This window comes from Epinephelus fuscoguttatus, linkage group LG16, assembly GCF_011397635.1.
Source record: "Epinephelus fuscoguttatus linkage group LG16, E.fuscoguttatus.final_Chr_v1".
Taxonomy (NCBI): domain Eukaryota; kingdom Metazoa; phylum Chordata; class Actinopteri; order Perciformes; family Serranidae; genus Epinephelus; species Epinephelus fuscoguttatus.
The window spans coordinates 18998818-19020869 of NC_064767.1; the positions used below are offsets into that span (position 1 = coordinate 18998818).

Sequence of the window (22052 nt, forward strand, 5' to 3'; positions counted from 1 at the left end):
ACTTAAAATCCAAATTCTGTTGTTTTTAGGCCGACTGTCGAAGAGCCAAGAGACACAAAGCGTAGACGGTGCAGTGAATGACAACATAAACTGTAATGAAAAGCATTCCAAATGGTGTCAATACTTGGTTTTGTTGTTTTCTTGCTACCGTGTTGATAAAACTGCCACACATGAAGATTATAAGATAACAGTGTTATTTTGACTGATTCCCGGAGTTTCAGCAGTTTGACTGAACTGTTCATGTCCTTTACCTGCTGTTAGTTAGGAGTTGGCTTGGAGGTGAAATGCTGCCCCCCATTTGTTTGGAGCATGTAGCCAGGCATCACACATTGCACCTTTAATTTTCAAGTCTTGTCAAAAGGAGAAGCCAAGTATGTAGGAATTACAGGAATTGATTAAGTGCACATACATGTATTAATATAACAACAACTACATCATTGTAATGACTTTCAAATGCTCCAACATGAATGTAACAAACAACAAAAACAAAACCACACTTAGGTTCATTTTTCCTCAACAGCCTGTTTCAAAATGTAGGTAGAATCCCAGATCTTGGTGCTGCACAAACATGATGACCTGTACTTTTTCTTTTCTTTTTTCAAGCCACATATAGTGATAAATTGTGCTAAATGCCATATGTCAAGGTACTGTTTTGTCCATCATAATTTGACTGTCAGTGCTAGAGACAGAGGAAATGGGATGTGAAAATGAATGTGGTCGATTGGGGTCCAACAATGAAGGTAACGCACATTTTCAGCCACGAGAGAGACAGAAGCAGGGGACACACAAAGGCAGGGTGGGAGAGCAATGTTAAAGGATATTTTACCATGTCCTTTTGGATTAGGCCCGGAGATTGATATCTTCCAGTCAGATGAAGCTCTGATGTGAGTGATCCAGCCCCTCCATCATTGTGACATGCAGCTCTTGGCTAACGCTCATCCGTGTTGATGGGCACACCCTATGCCACAAGGGCCCTGGCTAACATACCCACCTTCCTCTCTCCCCGTCTCTGTCCGCCTCACTCTGCCATCTCTGTTCTTTTATTTCTATTGCCCTTCTCCCCTGTTTTCTGTCACCATGTCATGTCCAATCACTGTTTGGCTGGCCAGGCACTCAGTCGGGCAGGCAGGGAGCAGGAGCCCCAGGTAGAGAACTGCCTAACAGGCGTCAGGATGGGCACTGAAATGACTCTAATAATGGGGTCCCCGTGTGGCCCAGACAGGCCAGTCAGTTAGCAGGGCCAGGATGGGGAGTAATAAGTGTTTGATGTCTGGAGGGGAAGGAAGTGTGAAGGAGTACAGCCAACCCTGGGCTCTCCGGTCAGGCAGGTGCAGCCAGCCAGGGTCTGAGGGGAACGACTGTGGAACAAGACGTCAGATTAGTATTGATATGTGTCACGCTGGAGGTTGCCAGGCTGTTTGTTTAAGAGAGTGTCTCAGAGTGGTAGCAGTCATGCGGTAATTGATGTCTAGCTCAAGAAGTGAAGCTAGAGGACAACCTGATGCGCCTGGTGCCGAGTGAAACGCTAGACAACCATTTTATGGTGTGATGAAGGAGGAAAATAATACACAATGCACACCTTTATTATCCGTGCATGTTTTTATGCATGTGTAAAGCTCAAGCAGCAGTTCCTCTCGTGGCTAAATTTGCTGGCCATCTTTGATTTGATGGAAATTGCCACTGACAGGTAGCGAGGTGCCATTTTGTCCACTGATGCGTGAAGTCCATCATTGTCTGCGTAGTTGAGTTTAGTTAACATGGCACTTAGCGACTGACATTGCTTTAGAGCCGGCAAAACACTGTCATTGTCATGTCATTTATCTTTTGCTTACCAATTTTCGATGTGTTCCTCGCTGAATGCCTCACTGAATGCTTCTAGCCTTTTTTTTTTTTTTACAGTAGGCTTGTTCAGCTTGACAGAGTTTCGGTGCCCTCTAAGTATAAACTGTATTTCAACCCCGCAACACATTTTAAGCCCAGATATCCGAGGGAATAGGTTGCCCTGCACCTTCCACTGATAAAGCCACTGCTGTCCTTTCTAGTATGGCTATCTAGTAACAAGCTACTTCCCTTTGAACAGTTTTATGTGGTTGTAATTGACCTGACAATGGGGTTCATTATGCAGTCCCTTTCATGCTGTTTTGCCTGATAATTATTATTTAATGTGTTCGGATGGAGAGCATCATTAATTCATCCCTTCCTCCAATGTCAAAGAGATGAACAGTGAAGTTATCACTCTCTGGTGATTAATATTATGCTCTTTTGTTATTGAATCCTGTCCCAGTGATTAAACCTTCATTGAGTGACTCACCAGCCGCTCTTATTAACGGCACCATTACTGAACACAGCCAAACCTCTAATTGCGATTTTCACTTTTTCTTTCTATTTCGGTCAGAGGTTTGAACCACTTATCTGTGCTTTTTCTTTTAATTAGAAATCCTGGGTGTAATGAAGAACACAATCGATCAGTGTCAGGCGGTGTGGTGTGCATGTGGTGATTTGTGATCCACATGTTGACGGAGAAAATGAGTGCTTATGATTACTGGCGTCATTAGTGGTTTCATGTGTCCTTAAGGGTAGACGAACCCTTTCAATAACTCTAGCAGTAAATAACCGACTTGTCATTATTGTGTTTACAGGAGAGTCTTTTTTTATGTAAAGTGTTGTCAGTGAGTTAGATGAGAGTGTATGCCTGGAGGATGGCGTTCCAAGGGGACTTAGGACTTTGTAAACTGTCTCAGTCCCCCGCCTTAAACCACCCTCCTCTTATCTCCCGACTCCAGAGCTACTGTAACCAGTGTTCTCTCTCCTCGCTGTATGTGGAATAAATGTCACTGAAATTAATTTCACCATTTTTTTTTCATTAGACCCCCCACAACGGTAATCTCTTTCTTCAGTCAAAATTTATGTGCCCCAGAATTCAATTTCCTTCTCATCCTCATAAGTTGGAAGTACAAAGACTGATAGGCATTTATCTGGTTATAACTGTAATTCACCCATCAATGAATAATGCCATCCTCAATTTAAAGTGTTTGATTATAGCCATTTAGTGAAGTGACAGTGATGGAGTGTCATTTTTCAGACATGAACCATTTTTGCAGATAAGTTCAAAACATAACTGATTCATATAGCATGTACTCCGTCGCGTCTGATTATTAATTAATGTTTTATCCTATACTTTAATTAAATTTCTCTCTTTAATTTGTCAATATTGACCCTAATCACATGACTGTCCTCTTCTATAACAGTAGCTCTTAGTTCCTGTAGCATATAAAAACATACAGAATGTGTTATTGTTGCACTTTAAGGAGAATCATGTGGCAAAATCAACCTGGTATTGATCAGAGCCAGTTGAGCCACGACCCAGCAACCTCCCCCTGACAGCCTATCAGCCTGTGGCAATAGCAAATCTTTCAACTCTCCATCTCCCGCACGCACACATTCCCTCTTTTTTATCCTTTGTTGGCCCCTCTGCGTGTGTGTATTGTTTTTACCTGTGTCATGCACACAGTTCCTAAATCTCTCCTCTATCTTTTTTTCGGTCTCTGAGGTGAAATGAAATGAAAGTTTGCGCCGCAACTATGGAAGCCAAAACACAGTACATCACAATGAATTACAGCTCAAGAATGTGTTTGTATACATTGTGTGTTGGTATATATACTGTGGTGGAGAGACATGACGTTGGAGTGGGCGACAGACTAACCGCTGACTGACTGACAGGAAGTATACACCATGGCAGGCAAGTATTTGGAAAGTCTGACGTCAAAGCCTCATCGAATGTCAACAGAGAAACAACAATAATGCTTCTCCAGTTTAACGGGCAGGCGTATCATTATAGGGGCTTGATAAGTCAATACTATCACTGCAAATTAAAATCAGTTCAGGAATAGATAGCTAATAGTTGATACTGCTCCATATGTTTCTTTAAAAGGTCCCATGTGCTGCGAGACATTTTACTGTCCTGCATGCCTTCTATGCGCTCTTGGCTCGTTAGAGTACTTGTTCTGTTGTAGGCAGTATAATCCCCTCCTTCCTGTCTCTCCTGCCCTCCTTCCATCCCTCTTTCTCTCTGCCTTCTCCCCAGCCTCTGCCTGGGTGAAAAATGGGGCGCATTTCCCTGATAGCCTGTGTGGATGTGGAGAGTATAAATGGCTAATGAATTACAGATGAACATTGACGCAAATTAATCTTCCTGATGTCCCAGGGTTATATGGCAGCTATTTAAAAGTTTAATCAATACGCTGAAGTTGAGAACATGCAGGCGCTGCAGTTGTTTGGCCGCAGTAAACAGCCAGGAGGGGAACAGGGAAGGCCTGAGCCCAGGGCATGCATCATAATGACAGCTATTTATGTTTAATGGACTAAATATTTTTTATTTGTTGAGGACAAATGTCACTTTAATTCTCAAAGTTACGCGCAGGAGTTTTGTTTGACACCCCAGAGAGACAGGTGATGCCTCAGCTGTGAGAATGCTTAACTAATTGACAGAGGAGTCTGTTAGCGTAAAGATGGAGTAAGGATGGATGTAGTTTCAGCATGTCATATAAAGCCTTCATGTCTTTTGTGAGAAATGTGCATCATAAAAATGATAATAAGATGGTCCTCATGTTGGTGCCATCAATATGTTTTACTTAAGTGACTTTCCCGCATGCTCTTTTTTTTTTTCTTCTGTACCACTGCCTTCCCTGTACTCCCAACACACGCACACACACACTCACACACATGGAAACACACTTATATACTGTGGCCTTTGTTTGTTTAAATTTGTAGCTTCCATTAATGTATCTGTAGCTTATGTGAACAGTTTTTAGCAGTTAATGACAATCAATTTTCAACAATGAATTCATTATTTCAGAATACGACTCTTTACACCAAAACAACACCCCCACGTGACACAGAGTGTCCGCGGCATAGGCTATATAGGCGAATGCTAAGGGCACCATCATCCATAGGGAGCACCACAAATAGGGGAAGGATTTTTTTTTTATTATTATTGTTTATTTCTTTTCTCTTTTCTTTCTCTTCTCTATTTTTTTTTACCAATTGTTCTACTACAGTATTTTAAAATATTGCATAAGGCCACAACAACATAACTACATAGCACAGCCTACGTAATTATAGAGAGGCTTTTTTTCTCTTTTCCTGCCCAACCCCCAGCCCCCCTCCCCAGCGGGGAGACTCACCTCTGGAGCCCGGTCTTACTCCAAAGTCGTCAAAATCAGGCGCTTGGACAGTGATTTGCGGCATCAGAAACCAACCAAAAAAGGCGTCCTTTAACTTCAGCATTATATGCGGCCGGTTGCCGTTATAGTTTAATGGCACCCTGCAACGTCAGGGGGAAATGCAACGGTACAAGGACAAAAGTTAAGATGCGAAAGTCCGAGTGGGGCAGGCAGGAAGATGGGTCCAACAAACACAGACTTTCACCCAAGAAAGTGGCCAAAAAAAAAGGCAAACCCGTTTTTTAACCATGTGTGTTTGTTGTCAATTTGTGGTGGTTTACCAACGTAGTGCATTTTTTCCTGTGAAAATGGAATTGCATCTTGAAATAAGACAATGCATGTAACAGGCAGAACTTAACACAGTGTCCCAAAACGTCAGCAACCAACACACCCAGGGTACCTTGCACATTGTATGTGGACGTGGAAAGTCCATGACCGAAACATCAGTATGTGATGAGGTCGGAGTGGGAATGTGTTGACCTAGGACACCAAATGTTCTAGGGCCACCACTGATGTGACATGATAGTTAATTTCATGCCAGAAATACACCAGCACTACCTTACAATGTAACTGTGGTGGAGCAACCACTGTGGGGGGGTTTCCAATTAAGGCTAGTTCCCTCAGAGCAGAGCAAAATTTTGTCAGCTCACTACATGTGAGTTACACTAAAATACTCCACAAAAATACACAGCAGGTGGCTATTTTTGACTCAGCAGAAGTACATATTCAGTAACAGCCCACAAATTGGATGATTTCGCTGATTCTGGAAGCAGAAAAGTGCATTAAACTGCAAACGCTGTTCTTACAAAGACAACATTTGGGAAGCATTGCATGTTACTTTTCCTACTGGAAAACAAAGTACAGCCAGTTTTTACAGTTTATTCTGTGTGTAGTGCATTTTACTGTTGAGAAGCAGCTGATTGGTGTGAAGAAAAACAGAATGTCTTGCATGAACATAACTTTACGTTCCATTCCTGCTGGCATCTATTGGTCATATTTGAGCCCAGTTTTAGTCACGTAATTGATTTCAATGGGCATTTGACTTGTTTAAACCATCCTGACTATGAAATCAAGCAAAGAGCAAGTACATGTTCTGATATTCAAGGAAAGATTTTGGAAATATTTAAAGTGGAAAATGACAACTTTCCAAGTGGTATTATTGTTGGCGCTGCTGTTGTTTTCCTCAGAGCCTAGCAACTACCAACTGGAACCTTCGGTTTTCCACCATCCGTCATTTCTGCTACTGGGGATAGTAACTGCAAAGAACTTACACTGATAGTCTATGGTTATTGGGAATAGCTACAGATAGCTACCAGGGAAAACAAAAGCTCTATCGTCTTTCAGGTAGGGTAAACGTGTTGACCGAAGTAACCCACTACCAAGTAGTATCAAAATGTCTCCAGTTAAATAATACCTGCATTCGATCCTTTTTGTACCCACATCTAGAAAAAATGACTATTGTTATGGTTTTGCTTGCAACCAGACAGCAAGTGTTATTCAATTTATTGCATCCATACTTGTGATTGGCCGATTACCGCAACAGCTACAGCTCATACAGTCTGTGGTGTGGTGACGTTAAGCGCAGTGTATTTGACAGTGTTGCTTGTACAGTTATAATAATTTTAACACTTTCAAAATTGAGCAGGGTTTATACTTGTGTGTCGGCTCTACGCAGAGCTTACGCCGTAGCCTACACATGTGGCCTATACCGTTGTGAGCATTTATACTTGTGCGGTGGTGTGTCTGTGTCACTCTGCAGTTACACCTCCAAAACACGAGTCAGTGGTGGGGTCTCTCTGAAGTGCTATAAAGTTTAGTTGATTCAAAACGCACATTAGACGTGGCTTGATAGCGACAATTTCATACACAAGTACACAAATCGACTTCATCATAACTCGCAGCATTCACAGACAAAGCACTTGTCTTTCCCTGGACACATTTTCCCCACAAAGACAACACGCTAATGTTTTTAGCACAAGCCTATGGCAGTTTACATTGTATAAATTAGCCTGCCGGCTAGCAGAGTTTTCCTCTACTCATATGAAGCTAGGATAAATCACACACAGACTTAAAATGCTATTTTGTGTACGGTGTAGGCTCTATGTCAACACAGACCCTATGCCATAAGTACGACATCGATTTGACGCAGAAGTATAAATCCTGCTCTGTTTGTGTCAGTCATTTGGATGGGGAAGAGTGGTGGAGGCATTTTACGCAATTCATTGCTTTCATTTACATAATGGGTATCGAATGAAGGAGGGAAAAAAGGTATCAGGTGAAGAACTCTGTTGGTATCAGTTACTGTGAGGCTACTGGTATTGTAATTTTTTTTTAAAGATACCCAGCCCTAATCCGCTTCCTGTTGTGGTTGTGCAGTGGTTGACACACTTCCTGTGTGCCACAGATTGAGCCTCCGTATTCTCGGGAGAACGTACCCATTGACAGACAGAATTGCATAGTAAAAGCGAGGCTTATGTGGAACCATTCTAAATGCCGATGGTGTCATTACGTTGTGCAATCAACATTTACTTATTATTTGAAACAAAAACACTTGTCTCTTTCCACTTAAACAGATTCAGGAAAGAAATACAGATTAGCAAACCAACACACACCAAGACGCATCCAGCATACCAATACTGAAGTGAAACAATATCATTTCTCTCCATGGCAATGTGCAGTGTGTGCCAGCCCACCTCTCAGTAGGCTGAATCACAGTCCAGTGGCTGTTGGTTTATGGGACGCAGGGGGGTTATCTATCTGCAGGCCTCCCTATAGAGAGGAGGTGGCGACTCCATCTCATGACGTTGGGCTGAACTGATAAAAGGACAGCCGGAGATGGATCGTGTCCACAATAATAGCCCTGGCTCACAGCAGCCTACGCCCCAAGCTCATAAGTCACTCTCGCACCAACTCTTATTGATGCTTGCCCCAAGCTCCATATGACCCCATCCCCCACCTGCCCGGCAGTGTTATTTCAGCCCTTGGAGATAATACAGAAAGTGTAATTGCCTTGTTAATTGGCTTTTTTTCCTCATTGCATTTTTACCCTGATTGATGGCAGCACTGATGGAATTGTCGGCTAAGTGGCCAAACTAGAGGGTGGGACAGAAAAGCAGAGGGAGCGAAAAATACAGCAAGTCAGAGAGCAAAAGAGAGGAATCAAAGAGAGCAAATAAGAGAGTGAAGAGTGTGGAGAAGGAGAAAGACAGAGTGGAGGCAGTTGAGAGGAGAGGGGAGGATAGATATGAAAAGGAGACAGTACGAGAAACTAGGAGTGGAGGGAGTGGATCCATGCCGAGAATAGATAACCTTGATGTTAAAAGCTACATCCGTCGGATGTGTCTTTCTGTGACATATTGATGGCCCTTGAAAAGAGTCAAGCTGATTTTATGCAGGGAACAATCATTAAACCCACTCCATCTCCCTCCTCTCCCCGACTCACCCGCTTTCTCTCTCTTGTAAGTGTGTGTGTGTGTGTGTGCGTGTGTGTGTGTGTGCGTGCATGCGCACACATGCACAATTTGTGTGTGCTGATTAAATGCAGAGTTTTGAAGCAGGATATGTGAGATAATATGGCTAGGAAACCCGAACAGAAGCAGCCCTAGTTGTAGTGCTTGGGATGATTTTTTTTTTAAATAACCTAAAAAAAATGTAATATGGACAAAGTATTCACCTGATGAACATTTTTTTATTTTTTAAAGGTGCCGTAAAATTGTTAAATTGACTGTGGGATTTACCAGACTGGTATGTCTACACACTACAAGTGACAAAAAAGGCCACTGTCCTATTTTAGAGTGTTGGTTCCCCAGAAAGTGTTGTCGTTGTTGTCATTATCATTACTACTTTGGATTTGTTTCTGCACTTTGCCCATTAATCATACTGTACCTTGACTTTTTTGTGTTGTCAGGTGAAAACATGTTTTTTACTGAAAACAAGAAACAAGTCACAACCCACAGTCCTTGCATTATTAAGTAATGAAAAGATAGTTTGAAAAGGCATATTGCCTGATAGCTGAAGCTGGGAAGATTGGCATTTGGTGTGCAATCAAGTAAAGTAGTACTTCTAAGTCTAGAGCTGCTCACTGGATTATTATATACTAGCAAGATATTTAGGGAAGCCCCCTAATAGTCGACCAAACGTTAGTCGACCAGAAAACCAAGATTTCATCGGTCACTTAGTTCCAAAAATAAAATAAAATAAAATAAACAAACATATTAGGAGCTGGGCGGCACGGTGGTGTGGTGGTTAGCACTCTCGCCTCACAGCAAGAGGGTTGCCGGTTCGATCCCGGGTGTGGGAGCCCCTCTGTGTGGAGTTTGCATGTTCTCCCCGTGTCAGCGTGGGTTTTCTCCGGGCACTCCAGCTTCCTCCCACAGTCCAAAGACATGCAGATTGGGGACTAGGTTAATTGATAACTCTAAATTGTCCGTAAGTGTGAGTGTGAGCGTGAATGGTTGTCTGTCTCTATGTGTCAGCCCTGCGATAGACTGGCGACCTGTCCAGGGTGTACCCCGCCTCTCGCCCGATGTCAGCTGGGATAGGCTCCAGCCCCCCCGCGACCCTCAAGAGGATGAAGCGGTTAGAAGATGAATGAATGAATGATATTAGGAGCTGCGCCTCATCAAAATATATCAAAACTTATATGACTGGACCATGTTGAAATTTAATTTGAAAGGACAGACACAGGAAGTGGCCACACTCAGCAGTCAGACAGGACTCATGTTAATTTCCAGGGCTGGTACCTGCAGTTATTCCACAGGCTAGTTAATAACACGTCGGGCAGGAAATTCAAAGTGTGGGATCTTGCCGACAGCGTCGGCTCGCTCAGTGTGTGACATGCACTTGTAGATAAAATATAGGCCTATATTAATGAAGGTTCATTAGTACGGTTTTGTATTTCTCTGTAATGTAGCACAGTGTTAACAATGTTACTGATACTATTCTTTCTCACACCTTCAACTCACTCACGACTATTAGTTGACTAGGAAAATTCTTAGTCAGGGGCAGCCCTAATTGATATGCAGTGTGGTCCCGTTGAGGCATGAAACCGGCTCAACCAACATAGTGAGGTCCAGACCATAAGAATATAACTGCAAAATTTGTGACTAAATCCAGACCCAAGACCCAAAGTTGTTTGTTTTGTTTGTTTTTTTTGCTTGCTTGCTTCCATTAGGCTAGCTTTTACTGAACTTTCATTTCCTTGGCTAAAGCAATGCCTACAATTTCTTGGGCATTGCAAATCCCAGCCCAGCTTTCATAAGAAAATTTTGGCATTTTGTAGATACATTACATTTGTTCATGTCATACGTATCATATCTGTGTTTCTAAAGTGACGCTGCTCTGATTGCACTTGTATGAGCTGTCTTTGTCATCTGGAGGTAGAGGGGATGGTGCCACCAAAACTGAGTATTCTTTTAAAAGTTCCATCATATCGGCTAAACAGTAATGTTACAAATGTTACATATCCATGGTTTACAGAAATGGCAATGGCAACATTTATTCTGGTCATTGGGTTGTGCTCTCATACTTTGTTAGGACCAGTAAGTTTTAGGTTGGGTAGCAGAACTCTAAACCTGTCTTTCCTAGCTGACCCTTCCCTACTCTACAGTCTCCAGGAACTGGTAAGCAATGTTCTTAAGGTATGACCTTCCACACTATGACTTTGTAGCTTTCAAGAAAAACACACATGAGAAACCCTTGATTAAAAAAATACACTTTGCTGAGGCTAGTGGAACAAAAGCTAGCTTGGAAAGAGACGGGACTTCTGCTACCTATTCAAGAGGATTAAAATTAGACAGTCTTTGTATGTATTGTAAATTATTTTGATGTTAAGTGTGATTTAAGTTTCAGGCACAGAGTACACAGTGGAAACAGATTTTTATGAGATTTAAATCTGCTTAAATACTCAGGAGACAGCACAGTTCAATTGAAATGTCTTTGGTGAGGGGTTTATCCACCAGAACCAGGAGCATGAGCTAGACCACTGCCACTAGACATCTAAGGAACCACTGACTGATAAACTCTGTTTACATATCATGATGATTTTATACAGCAAGGTAATAAAGTATCAGAGATCGCACCCTTGTCAGACGAACTTGAGTCCTCAGTTGTCTGCAGGGATTGTTTTAGCTGCCTTGCACATTGTATAGAAAAAATATATATTCAGAAGGAAAAAAGAACTTTTGTTACCATATGTGTTGATCTGGTATTTGAGTTCTGTACATAGAAGGCTTTGTACAGCTGGCTTACTCACACTGTGGCAGAATGGGCCATCAAGCCCCCGTAGAGAGGACACATGCTTTGGGTAATCAGCTCTGAAAAGACCAGACTGTCTGACGATGAAGCTACGCTGCAACACTCACCAAGAGGAAGATACAAGATACACACTGTACGGCCTTTTAATAAAGACAAGAGGGTTAGCTACTCCCCTTAAAAACAACAAGGTGCCGCGTGACATATGCAGAACAAAGGCCTGATTGTTCCTCCACCGGGGCATGATGGAAACAGTAGCCTCCTCATCACTTTGTTAATCTGTCACTTTAATGGCTGCTCCCACTGTTCGCACTGTGTGCTGTGTTTGTGTGCATGAGATGAAAGTGTGCATGGGTTTGCCATAATGTGTATATGGTCCAGAGTATGGGTGTTGATTCAAGTGTGCTCATCCATGGCTTAGGATACACAGAGGATATTGTAGACTACTGGGTTTGGCACTGTACCACTTGTTATTAAGTATCTGTTCATCAGGCGGAACCCCACAGGCGTAAGCGTGGCCTCGGAAGGCGTTATGTAAGAGTGAGTTTGGCTTAGTTATTCCCTTCTGTGTCTCCAACCGCCCCATCTTTCTCCTGGTTTCTCCTGTAATAAGAGCGAGCTCTCGCTGTGAAGGGAACGTGGCGAACTGGAATGTGTTTATGCACAAAACACACTGCTTAATGTAGTGCTGAAATGTACCCAGTGCTTGAGCCAGGTTGCGCAGAAAATTAAGAGACACACTCTGGCACTTTTTCACCCACTGGGAAACAGACCTCATCCCTGTTCTTTGTTCTGCCCTTCTCCTTAACTTACTCTCCCTCTTCCCCTTTGATCACAGATATAGCTTTTTGTTTAAAGCGCAGTTGGAGAGTTACAGGTCACACATCGCCAGAGCTTTCTGATTGGTGCTGGAGAATCTCAGAACGTGTTCCCTCCAATCCTTCTCGGTCCCCACGGGCTAGTGACGAGCTCAGCAGAGTGTGAAGGCTTGAGGGGCCTTTAGCTTTAGTTCCTTCATCTGTGAAGGTTATCTCTGAAAGGCTTTGGTTGCAACCTACAAATATATCCCCTCTAGGTAATGTCTTATAGGAGTCTTGGTTCTGGTACCTCAGTGGGGTAATCTCTTTAAGGGCCCCACACTCCTGGAGAGAGTGAGTTTCTCGCCGGGTAAGCTGTGAATATGTGAAAGGCCCCGGCGCCCATGTGATCAGAGCGCTGTGAGACACCCCGAGTCCTGTGGTGTCAAGCCCAGTCTCCAGCCGTGGCACCTATATCCCCAGGCAAATCACGGCAGCTGGAATTCACCCCCTCCCCTCCCCAACCACCTCACTGTCAGAGAAACACACACAAACACATGCACACACACACACACACACACACACACACACACACACACATATATATATACCCCTCACACACCGGAGGAGCAGGCAGGCATGGAGCTGGTCCCGGATTTTATCGGAGGTGACAGCTCCTCACACTTCAGTGTTTGGATCACCTCAAGTAGCTGGGCTATGAGGGGAAATGAGCACTGCTCCACTACAAAGTCCAGATTTAGATTGACTGAGCTTGTCCTCGGGCCTGTGGGCTGCTGCTGCTGCTGCTGCTGTACTGCTCCTCCGCCTGACAGAACACCCACTACCCCTGCGAGGGACTGGTGTGTGTGTGTGTGTTTGTGTGTACGTCTGTGTACAGTATATGTGCACGCGTGTGTGTCTGTGTGACTTGGTAGAGCCTACTTTGAAGAGTCAGAGAGAGTGGGGGAACGAGAGCGATGTGTCAGGTTTGGTTAGAATTGAGGGTGGCATCAGAATATGCTTGGCACTAATATGGCACCAGTATCTCTGTCCCCGTCTCTGCTTTCTGTCACTTAGTTGCCATTCTCTCCCCACCCTTGACAATGTCTCTTTGGATTATGTGATTGGACTTAGCGCTGGGAGCACCCCTCATCCCTCTGCGACACCGCCTCTCCCATAAGTCTCTCCTTTTCTGCCCTGTCTCTGCCCCCTCCCCCCTTCCTCATATAATACACTTGATGTCTGTTTAAAAAGCCTGGCGAAAGCTGTATCTGTTCTGCTGTCAGAGGATCATTGACAGCACTAATGCCACTTGTCCTTGCCTCATTTGGTGAGAGGTGACACCTAGCCGCAGCCCAGCTGCATTCATCAAGTGGCATTGGGAGCGCTGTGACATCAGAGTTTGAGCAGACCAGCCACAGAGCTCTGGGCAGCCCTCTCCCTGGGTGGCAACACCTCTCATTACAACAAGAAAGCACTGCCGGCCATTTTGGATTCACCCTCTGAGCTGTAGAGGGCATGCAGCTTATTATTCAGGAGTGTGGTTAAACTATATCTGTAAATGTAATTGCAAGATTTTACCCTTGCTTAACTTACACTATTTATTCTGTAGACTCAATATATATCATTCATGCAACTTTTTAGTAGCAGCAGCAAGTGTTGTACAGTAGCAAGTTTTCAACTCCAAAATTGGTGTGTATTATGTAATGTGCTTTATTAGCTTACACAAATACCACGTCTGCTGATTAGGGATGCCACGAGAATTAATACTTGGGTAGCAGGTCTCTGGCAAAATTCTGAAAACATGACGGTACTCATTTTTCTCCAGCACGGTAGATACAGTAGGTACTGGGGATCAGTTCTTCTGAAGCTTACGTTGCAGCATACACACCTACAGATGTGCTAGTCTGCCAATAAATGCCAAAAGAAGAAGAACACCTGGCAGGTTGGAAGAACAACACGTGGAAGACGGCAACAAGTGCACCACCTAGACTCATAGAAGGGAAAGCATTTTTTTCCTGAGGCCAGCCTATTAAGTTAATTCTTTGCAGTGGGAGCATAGCATATTTACACTACGATACAAATGGCAGCAGTATGACAGGATGCTGAACGTCTATTCTGCACTGAGCACTGCACGTTTGGTTTTTCAGGGTTTTTTGGTTGTTATGTTAAACCTGAGTAAAACACTGCACTTATCACTGTCACTTGTTACCCAACCAACCCAACCACCCATTTACAGTCGAGGAGATGCCACTTTATACACGTCCAAGTGCTGAACAACAAATATGGAGGCGAAATATGTTAATATCCTGAAAGCTTTATATTAATATGTTTCCTCAGCTACAAAATCTCTCAAACCCACATACTTTGCGTTCAAAGCAGATCATCAGGGATTAATAATGAAATGTAATTTTTCTTTTTAAGAAATAAAATCAAATCCTGTTTATTTATATAGCACAGTTTAAAACAGCCACAGTTGACCAAAGTGCTGTACAAAATAAAAGAATGGCACACAAATATATAGCAATATAAAATGTACATAAATATAAAACAGGTATAAACAATTGCAACTTGTACTAAAAATTATAAAATACTAAAATATTAAAACCACTACAAACAACCAAAGGCCATTGAAAACATATTAGTTTTCAGATATGTCTTAAAAGTGTCAAGAAAGGAGTGTATGATTAAAAATATAGAATTTATTGTTTTGGTTTTTTACTGTGCAATCAAGTTGGTTATCAAGAACTGTGGTATCACTGGTATTTATATCGCCTACTAAATTTCTGACATAGTGATAAGCCTACTGCTGATAATTAATAATAATAAGTAATGGCTCGCTGTGATAGATCAGTGTATGTGTGTGCGTATGTGTGTGTCTGTGTGTCTGTGTGAGTGTTGTGGGTGGCTGTTACCTTGTTACTGTTAGGATTCTGCCCGGAGGCCACACTGGTCTTTCTCTGAAAACAAGGTGCTCATCCTTCCCAGCAGCACCTCTCATCCCCTGCATGAAGCAGACCCAGACCCTGTTCAGTCCTGCCACTTAAAGATATCCTGTGGAGTTGTTGTACAGTAAACACAGCTCTGTTTGCATTCAACATGTCTGTCCTTAAGGTCTAACAAACACAAGGAATGCTGTTACTACCTCATAAAATGTTAAGCTCTGTTTTGAAGGTCTTAAAACCTACGTTGGTATCATTCTGTTGTTTAATATGTTAGCGGATCCCTTTTTAGGATCTCACCCAACAGGTTGGGAACACTGCTGCTCATCTATAACTAAAACACTGCAGTTTTACTGATGGATATCGCTCAAATTTCCATGATCAAGAAATTACTGACTGATGAATGCCAAGTTGATAGTTTGTCTGTCCCAAGAGTGACTGATATTCAAATGGTGACTGCAAATTGACCTGGACATATAGCTAGGTGTGGATATTATCAAACAGTCTGGTTATACTTTAGACCAGTGGTTCCCAACTGGTGGGTCGTGGGCCCATTCTGAATGGTCTGCAAGTGACTCACAAACGTGTCAAGTTTGTAAAAAACACACCTTATTTTTAGGAAACAGTACATTTTCAGCCCAGAGCTTTTATTTTGAAGTGCCATTTCCTGCTGTAGAGTGAGTGACTAGTGGACAGCTACTTGACAGCGACAACAAACTAGCTCAACGACATGTCCAAACCCAAGTATGGTGCTGAATGTGTTAAACTGTGTGGACCTTGAACTAATGTCTGAGGAGAAATCTGGACCCTGTTTGGAACCACTGCTTTAGACTGTAATGCTAAATGCTACAGGATGACTGACACCTAACCTGACTCTCTCTCACTGTGTTTTCAGGGGTATTCGCCAAGTGTCGCTACGTCTACTATGGCAAGCACTCAGAAGGCAACAGATTCATCCGAAATGACCAACTCTGATGGACAGCTGGTCCGGCATAAAGAGGGACATGAGTGACAAAGGATGTGAACAGAAGGAAAGAGGATCAAATCTGTCACTTATTTATTGAAACCACTGGTGATATGTGAGTCTACTGATCTCCCACTGGTAGAAAGATTTAAACGTCATCAAAAAAAGTTTGTTATGTCAGGGGAACGGGTTTTTTAAAGTTTCTATTCCAGCCCCATAGTTATGGCCTCCGCTGCTGAGCTGGGTCTGCTTCTGCCTCTCTGCTTCCAGCTCAGAGTCAGAGTCAGAGATGACACTCCCACTGACATGATTGCCTCTAAGCATCAGCAACCGCACAACTCCAGACACACACAACACACACAACACACACAACACACACACGCACACACACACACGCAAGGACAGTCTCTCTCTTACACACTGTCAGTGACAAACACACCCAGCCAATTGCATCCTTTTCTTTGACAGACATGATGGATCACCCGTCCACTACCGCCACTAATCAAGGGTGAAAGGGGTGATGGTCACACACCTGGGGCCTGACATGGACTCATCTCTCTCTCGCTTCTCTCTCTCTTTACACACACACACACACATATATAGAACTGCTGTTTAAAGCATTAAGACATTGCAAAGAGTTTGACAGAACAGCCTGTTTTAACATTCCAAAGAATTTCAGTCCAGACCTGAGGCATGATCAGTCTGTTTTGTTTAGCTTGTGGCAATCTGCAGAATCCTTTGCCTTTTTTGCTTGAATTTTATTGAATGAATTTTATGTTTGTGTCTCTTAGAAAAGAATGAGAAACTGTCCCCTTTAAAGTCAGACATGTCTGATATCTTAGCAATGATTTGGTCAGTTTCTGTTGCACGTAGGGCTGCTCCCGAATAGTCGACCAAACGTTAGTCGACCAGAAAGGTTATTAGTCGACAGGATTTTATTGGTCACTTATACAAAGAAAAACATGAAGCTCTATTAGGAGCTGCGCCTTGTCAAAATAAGTCAAAACCTTTATGACTGGACTGTGTGTGGGAATTTAATTTGAAAGGACAGACACAGGAAGTGTCCACACCCAGCAGTCAGACAGGAGTCACATTAATTTCCAGGGCTGGTACCTGTGGTTATTCCACAGGCTAGTTAATAACATGTTGGGCAGGAAATCCAAAGTGTGGGATCATTTTGAGAAGGTGAAGGACGAACCCAAGGTGATATGTAAACTCATCTTCATTGGTCGACCACAAACATGACGTATCATCTGAAACATGTCAGTAGCTACATGCCCATTAGCCACTTAGCACAATCATTACTGCTTTGCCCACAGCGTCATTAACAGGCGGCTCGCTCAGTGTGTGACGTGCACTTGTAGATAAAATATAGGCCTATATTAATGAAGGTTCATTAGTACGATTTTGTATTTCTCTGTAATGTAGCACAGTGTTAACAATGTTACTGATACTATTCTTTCTCACACCCTCAACTCAAACCTCAAACTCAAATTGTGTTGCCCCGCCCAAAATATATAATTTAGAATAATATCACAAACATGCGAGCGACTAGTACAACTTTTGGTCGACTAAGAAAACTCTTAGTCAGGGAGGTTGGGGGCAGCCCTAGTTGCAAGTGTGTATGCGTTAGTACATGTATTATTTTATGGATGAAATGCAGCTTTAAATGTCAAAAACATTCCAAATACCAGCTTTAATGACGAACTGAGTTGTAACCAAGTATGCATTCCGGGTGTATCATTGTGTATTTTAGCGCCATTTTCTCATGTTGTCTTTCCCACTGTGTTTCTTCAACCAGCTGACTACTTCATACGGAAATATATAAAATATATGAAAGTATTATTATAAACAAAATATAAAACGTAATCTTCAGAACAATCAAATGCACTGTAGTTTTATGTTTACATTTTATAATACTTTTATGATCACTGTGTAATGTGTTTATCACAACCCAAGTCAAAGTTCTGCCATCTTAGATAAAGTTTCCCAGACAACCTTCCAATCTGAAAATTTGATATTGACAATGTGATATAGCTGATATGATATACAACTGTATAAGCTGGATGTCTTCAAGAAATTCAAAGGGTCAGCCAACGTGTCTCTGGTCAGATTGATGCAGAGCTGTATTTACTCAGGTTATATCTGTCTGCTACCACAATAAACTGTTTTCCTAATGATCAAATGTTCATCACATTAATGTTTTTCCTTTTATAAAGTCTATAGAGCCAAAAGAGCCAGTCAGCATTTATTAGCCCTGTGTTACTCATCATTACAACCCCAAAAGTGGTTAAGACGATGTCCCTGACTGAGACATTTCAGGTCAAGTCATGAGGTTTGATCATATTACCTCCTTCTTTAGAGGTGAAGTAGATGTCTACACCATGGTGATGAGACTGAGAGGAGAGGCTCGCTGTTTCGGGATTTGAAAGAAACCATGTTGAGCTTCAGTCCAGCATGTCAGTCATCCACAAACAGATGAAGGGAAAGGTCAGAGATAGCCTCGTGCAATGTTTGTTCACTATGTTTATTTCTTATTTCTATTAGCTTAAAGATTGTGTGCGTGTGAGAGTATGCGTGCTCACTCGCATAAGCTTATACACCACTTCCTACAGGACTGTGTGACCATATTCCGGCTGACATGCCGTTCAGGAGCCTGGTCACTAGTGCCGGCGTTTCAAAATGACAAGGTTTATTTGTCTGTGTTTTGATATGCTCAGAGGAAACTGGGGCTGACAGCCGGAGGAGGTAGGAAGAGGGGAGCCACAACAAGTTCCCCCCCACACGACACAAAATGTCATCCTTCCCCTGGCTGCGGCGCGCGCCTAGCCATCCTGCTGAAAAGAGCAGACATTTAAAACTTTGTGACATGTGTCACAGGCACTGCCATTGAGCCAGTGCCACTGACAGAGCTGGAATTGACAGGCCCCGAGCCACCGGAGCTGGCTGGGGGACACACCGAGTTTGGTGTGTGTCACTTCCTATCCTCGTCAGGGACGCATCCTGAGCTGCCACACCAACACAAACTGCATTATGGGATGGGCGGGGAGTGCCAGAGCGGGTTGACATATGCTTGACGTGCGCCTTTGTGCATGGGTAGGGGATGAATGGGATGCCTGGCATCACGGACAGTAGATTAATTAAGGTGTGAGCCACAGCCGTCTACCTGTAGGCGATGCCCTCCTTGACCCTCAGCCCTGTCACTGCTGCTGCTCCTTGGGAACTTCCTGGCTGAACAAATGGCATGCCACTTCATCAGAGCAGATCAGTGACATTCTGCTATAGTAGCCCTGCAGGCTCTTCTACTAGCCAGTGTGTGTGTGTGTGTGTGTGTGTGTGTGTTTGTGTGTGTGCGTGTGCTCAAACCTTCATATTTTCTATGTGTGTCCGTGCTTGAGTGAGTTGGATCCACAGCTGGATGTCTGTGCACAAAAATGTCTGCAGTGAGTTTTTGCTGTTGCCTTTCATTTGTTTGTAATATCTTAGAAAAGAAATACGACCGTGACACTCCAAGCCCAATGAAACCACACACTGAACATCTAAGTCTAAATTGTTATTCTATGTCATACTACTGTTCGGATCAATTAAATTTCAATATCACAAATCAAAATGTGCGTCAGAGGGCTTTACAACATAAAACACCCTCTGTCCTTAGACTTTCAGTGCGGATAAGGAAAATTACCAAAAAAAAGACCCTTGAATAGATAAGGGAGAAACCTCAGAAAGAGCAGAATGTTTTGAGTATGCAGTGCAGTCACAGTGGAAAAGTGACAAAAGTAACAATATTTTACTAACAAAATCTGCTCGACTTTTGAGTGTGCCGGGTATGGACGCAATTGTCCAATAATGCAATGATAAAGGAAATTAAAAACTACAAAACAATGCAGACGATGGTGAGACTTCTCTACGATCAAATGCTGTTATCTTTGGAAATATTTGTTTAATATTTTTTGTCATTGCACAATGATAAAGCGAAAGTATACTGAGCGTAAGTGTAGATTTTGAGGTAGACGCAGGAGGCACACACCCCTCAATGTTTAGAACATGTGCATTTGTTCCCACCGATAAAACATGCAAGTCGCAAAGGACTTTTATTTTGACAAAAAAGTAAGAAAAATTGGATTATATTGATGCAGAAAAGGCAGAAATTGGTAAATAATAATTCACCAGAATGAAGGCAATTAGGTGTTTGATGGACCCCCCAGAACCCCTGTTTTTATGTGTCCCACTCCCCAATACCTGCACCCTTCATACAAAGTCATTTTTATAAAGTGCATACAGTATTTTTAACTGAAATTGAGACATACTGTTTTCAGATTTTGGGTACGTTCAATGCATAAAATCTGAGCTTTATATTACATCAGTGGCACAGCACAATTCACCTCCCCAAAAGGCACACCAGTGTGTGACTCGCTGTCAAAGGAACTAAGGACCAATCACCCCATCACTACATATCAGCCCACAGCCTGATGACTGATTGGCATGAGCTAATGCAAATTTACAAGGAGGCAGAGGGAGAAAAAAGGGACTTGTCTTTATGAGTGACAACTGGCCACTGATAGCAGAGCAGCAAACAGGATGGGGTGAGATTTAGATTTAACTGTCCCCCTGGCTGTAGAAGGCTCTCTCCTCTCTCCCTCCCTCCATCCTTCCTTCCACTCCACCCCTTTCTCTCTATCTGCCTGACATACAAACTCTTTCCCTCCTGCACCTGAAGACATTTGGCAGCACACTGCTGTCTTGCTTGATCCAGAGAAGCCGAAGGGGAGGGGGGGGGGGGCTTATTTCCGGGCCTGGTCTTAGATGAGTAACATTTGTCATTCAGGGTTGTGCTGTAGTAATTAGCTTGTCAGTGGGCACCAGGCTGAGCTGGCTCTTTCTGCTAAGAAAGATGGACAGACTGACACAGGAGCTGACAGCCAGTCGATAATGTGGCAATTAATGTCATAAATAATTCCACTGCCAATTATATCAAAATGGACTCTGTTCTTTCACAGGGCCTGGTACTCCCTTATCATTTCCTCTGATAAGGGGAACAACCGTCTTCATCCCCCCCTATAATTATGGGCCTTTTTATATGGAAATACAACTCTCTCCACATGTTTATAGCACAGGGGTGAAAAGTAGAAAGAGGGAGACATGGACAATAAATGTAACATGCTAATGAATCTGTGTTTTGTGCCCTTTACCTCGGGTCTTTTAACGGGTCATACAACAAGACCTTGAGGTATTCCAAATGTCATTGGCATGTACGAAAGGAGAAGGGAAAAAAAACATGATTTGAAAATACAGACAATTATGTGAGAGAGATCGATCGGAGCTGATATTCTAAAGGTTGCAAAAGCTTAACCAACAGTGAGAATATTGATCCTGACGCCCCATCACTCGGTGGGAAAAATTATATCCATTCTCTGTCTTGAAGATGCAGGTCAATCAATCGCAGCAGGTGAGAATACATGATGAGCTGGAATCAACAAGGGTTCACTGAATAGCAAATGTGCTGCATATTGAAGGGAAATAAAAAGGGAAAAGTGGGAATTTGCTTTGAAATGCTTATTACCCGGCGCCTCGGCCTGTTTTCACGGGCTCATTTGTCTCGACAAGTGACTCAGTCACTGTGAATGGTCCCCATCAGCCTGACACTAAACTCTTCCTGTGAAATGTATGAGCAAATAAAGTGAGCTCAGCACATGTAAAGCCCTCCTAATGCATTGTAAAACAGCCTTAAACACATCAGATGTATCTTCAGGATGGGAAGGTCGCTCTGATAGTAATATATGGCCTGTGCTGAGAAGTCTCAAGGTCGTGTCAGATTCGCCTACATAATGCATGATTTCCCGTTACTCTTACAGACTCCAATCATGCCTCGCAAGCC

The 22052-nt window shown here is 42.9% G+C and overlaps 1 protein-coding gene across 1 annotated transcript in view; it reads left to right on the forward strand.

Annotated features, from left to right (window-relative positions):
- Positions 1-19214, forward strand: part of lrmda (leucine rich melanocyte differentiation associated) — a 265111-nt gene extending 245897 nt beyond the window's left edge. The window contains exon 7 of the mRNA XM_049599841.1: positions 16109-19214. Within this exon, the coding sequence (XP_049455798.1) occupies positions 16109-16188 (80 nt within the window). The 3' untranslated portion in view covers positions 16189-19214. The remainder of the gene's footprint in view (positions 1-16108) is intronic.
- The last annotated feature ends 2838 nt before the right edge of the window (positions 19215-22052 follow it).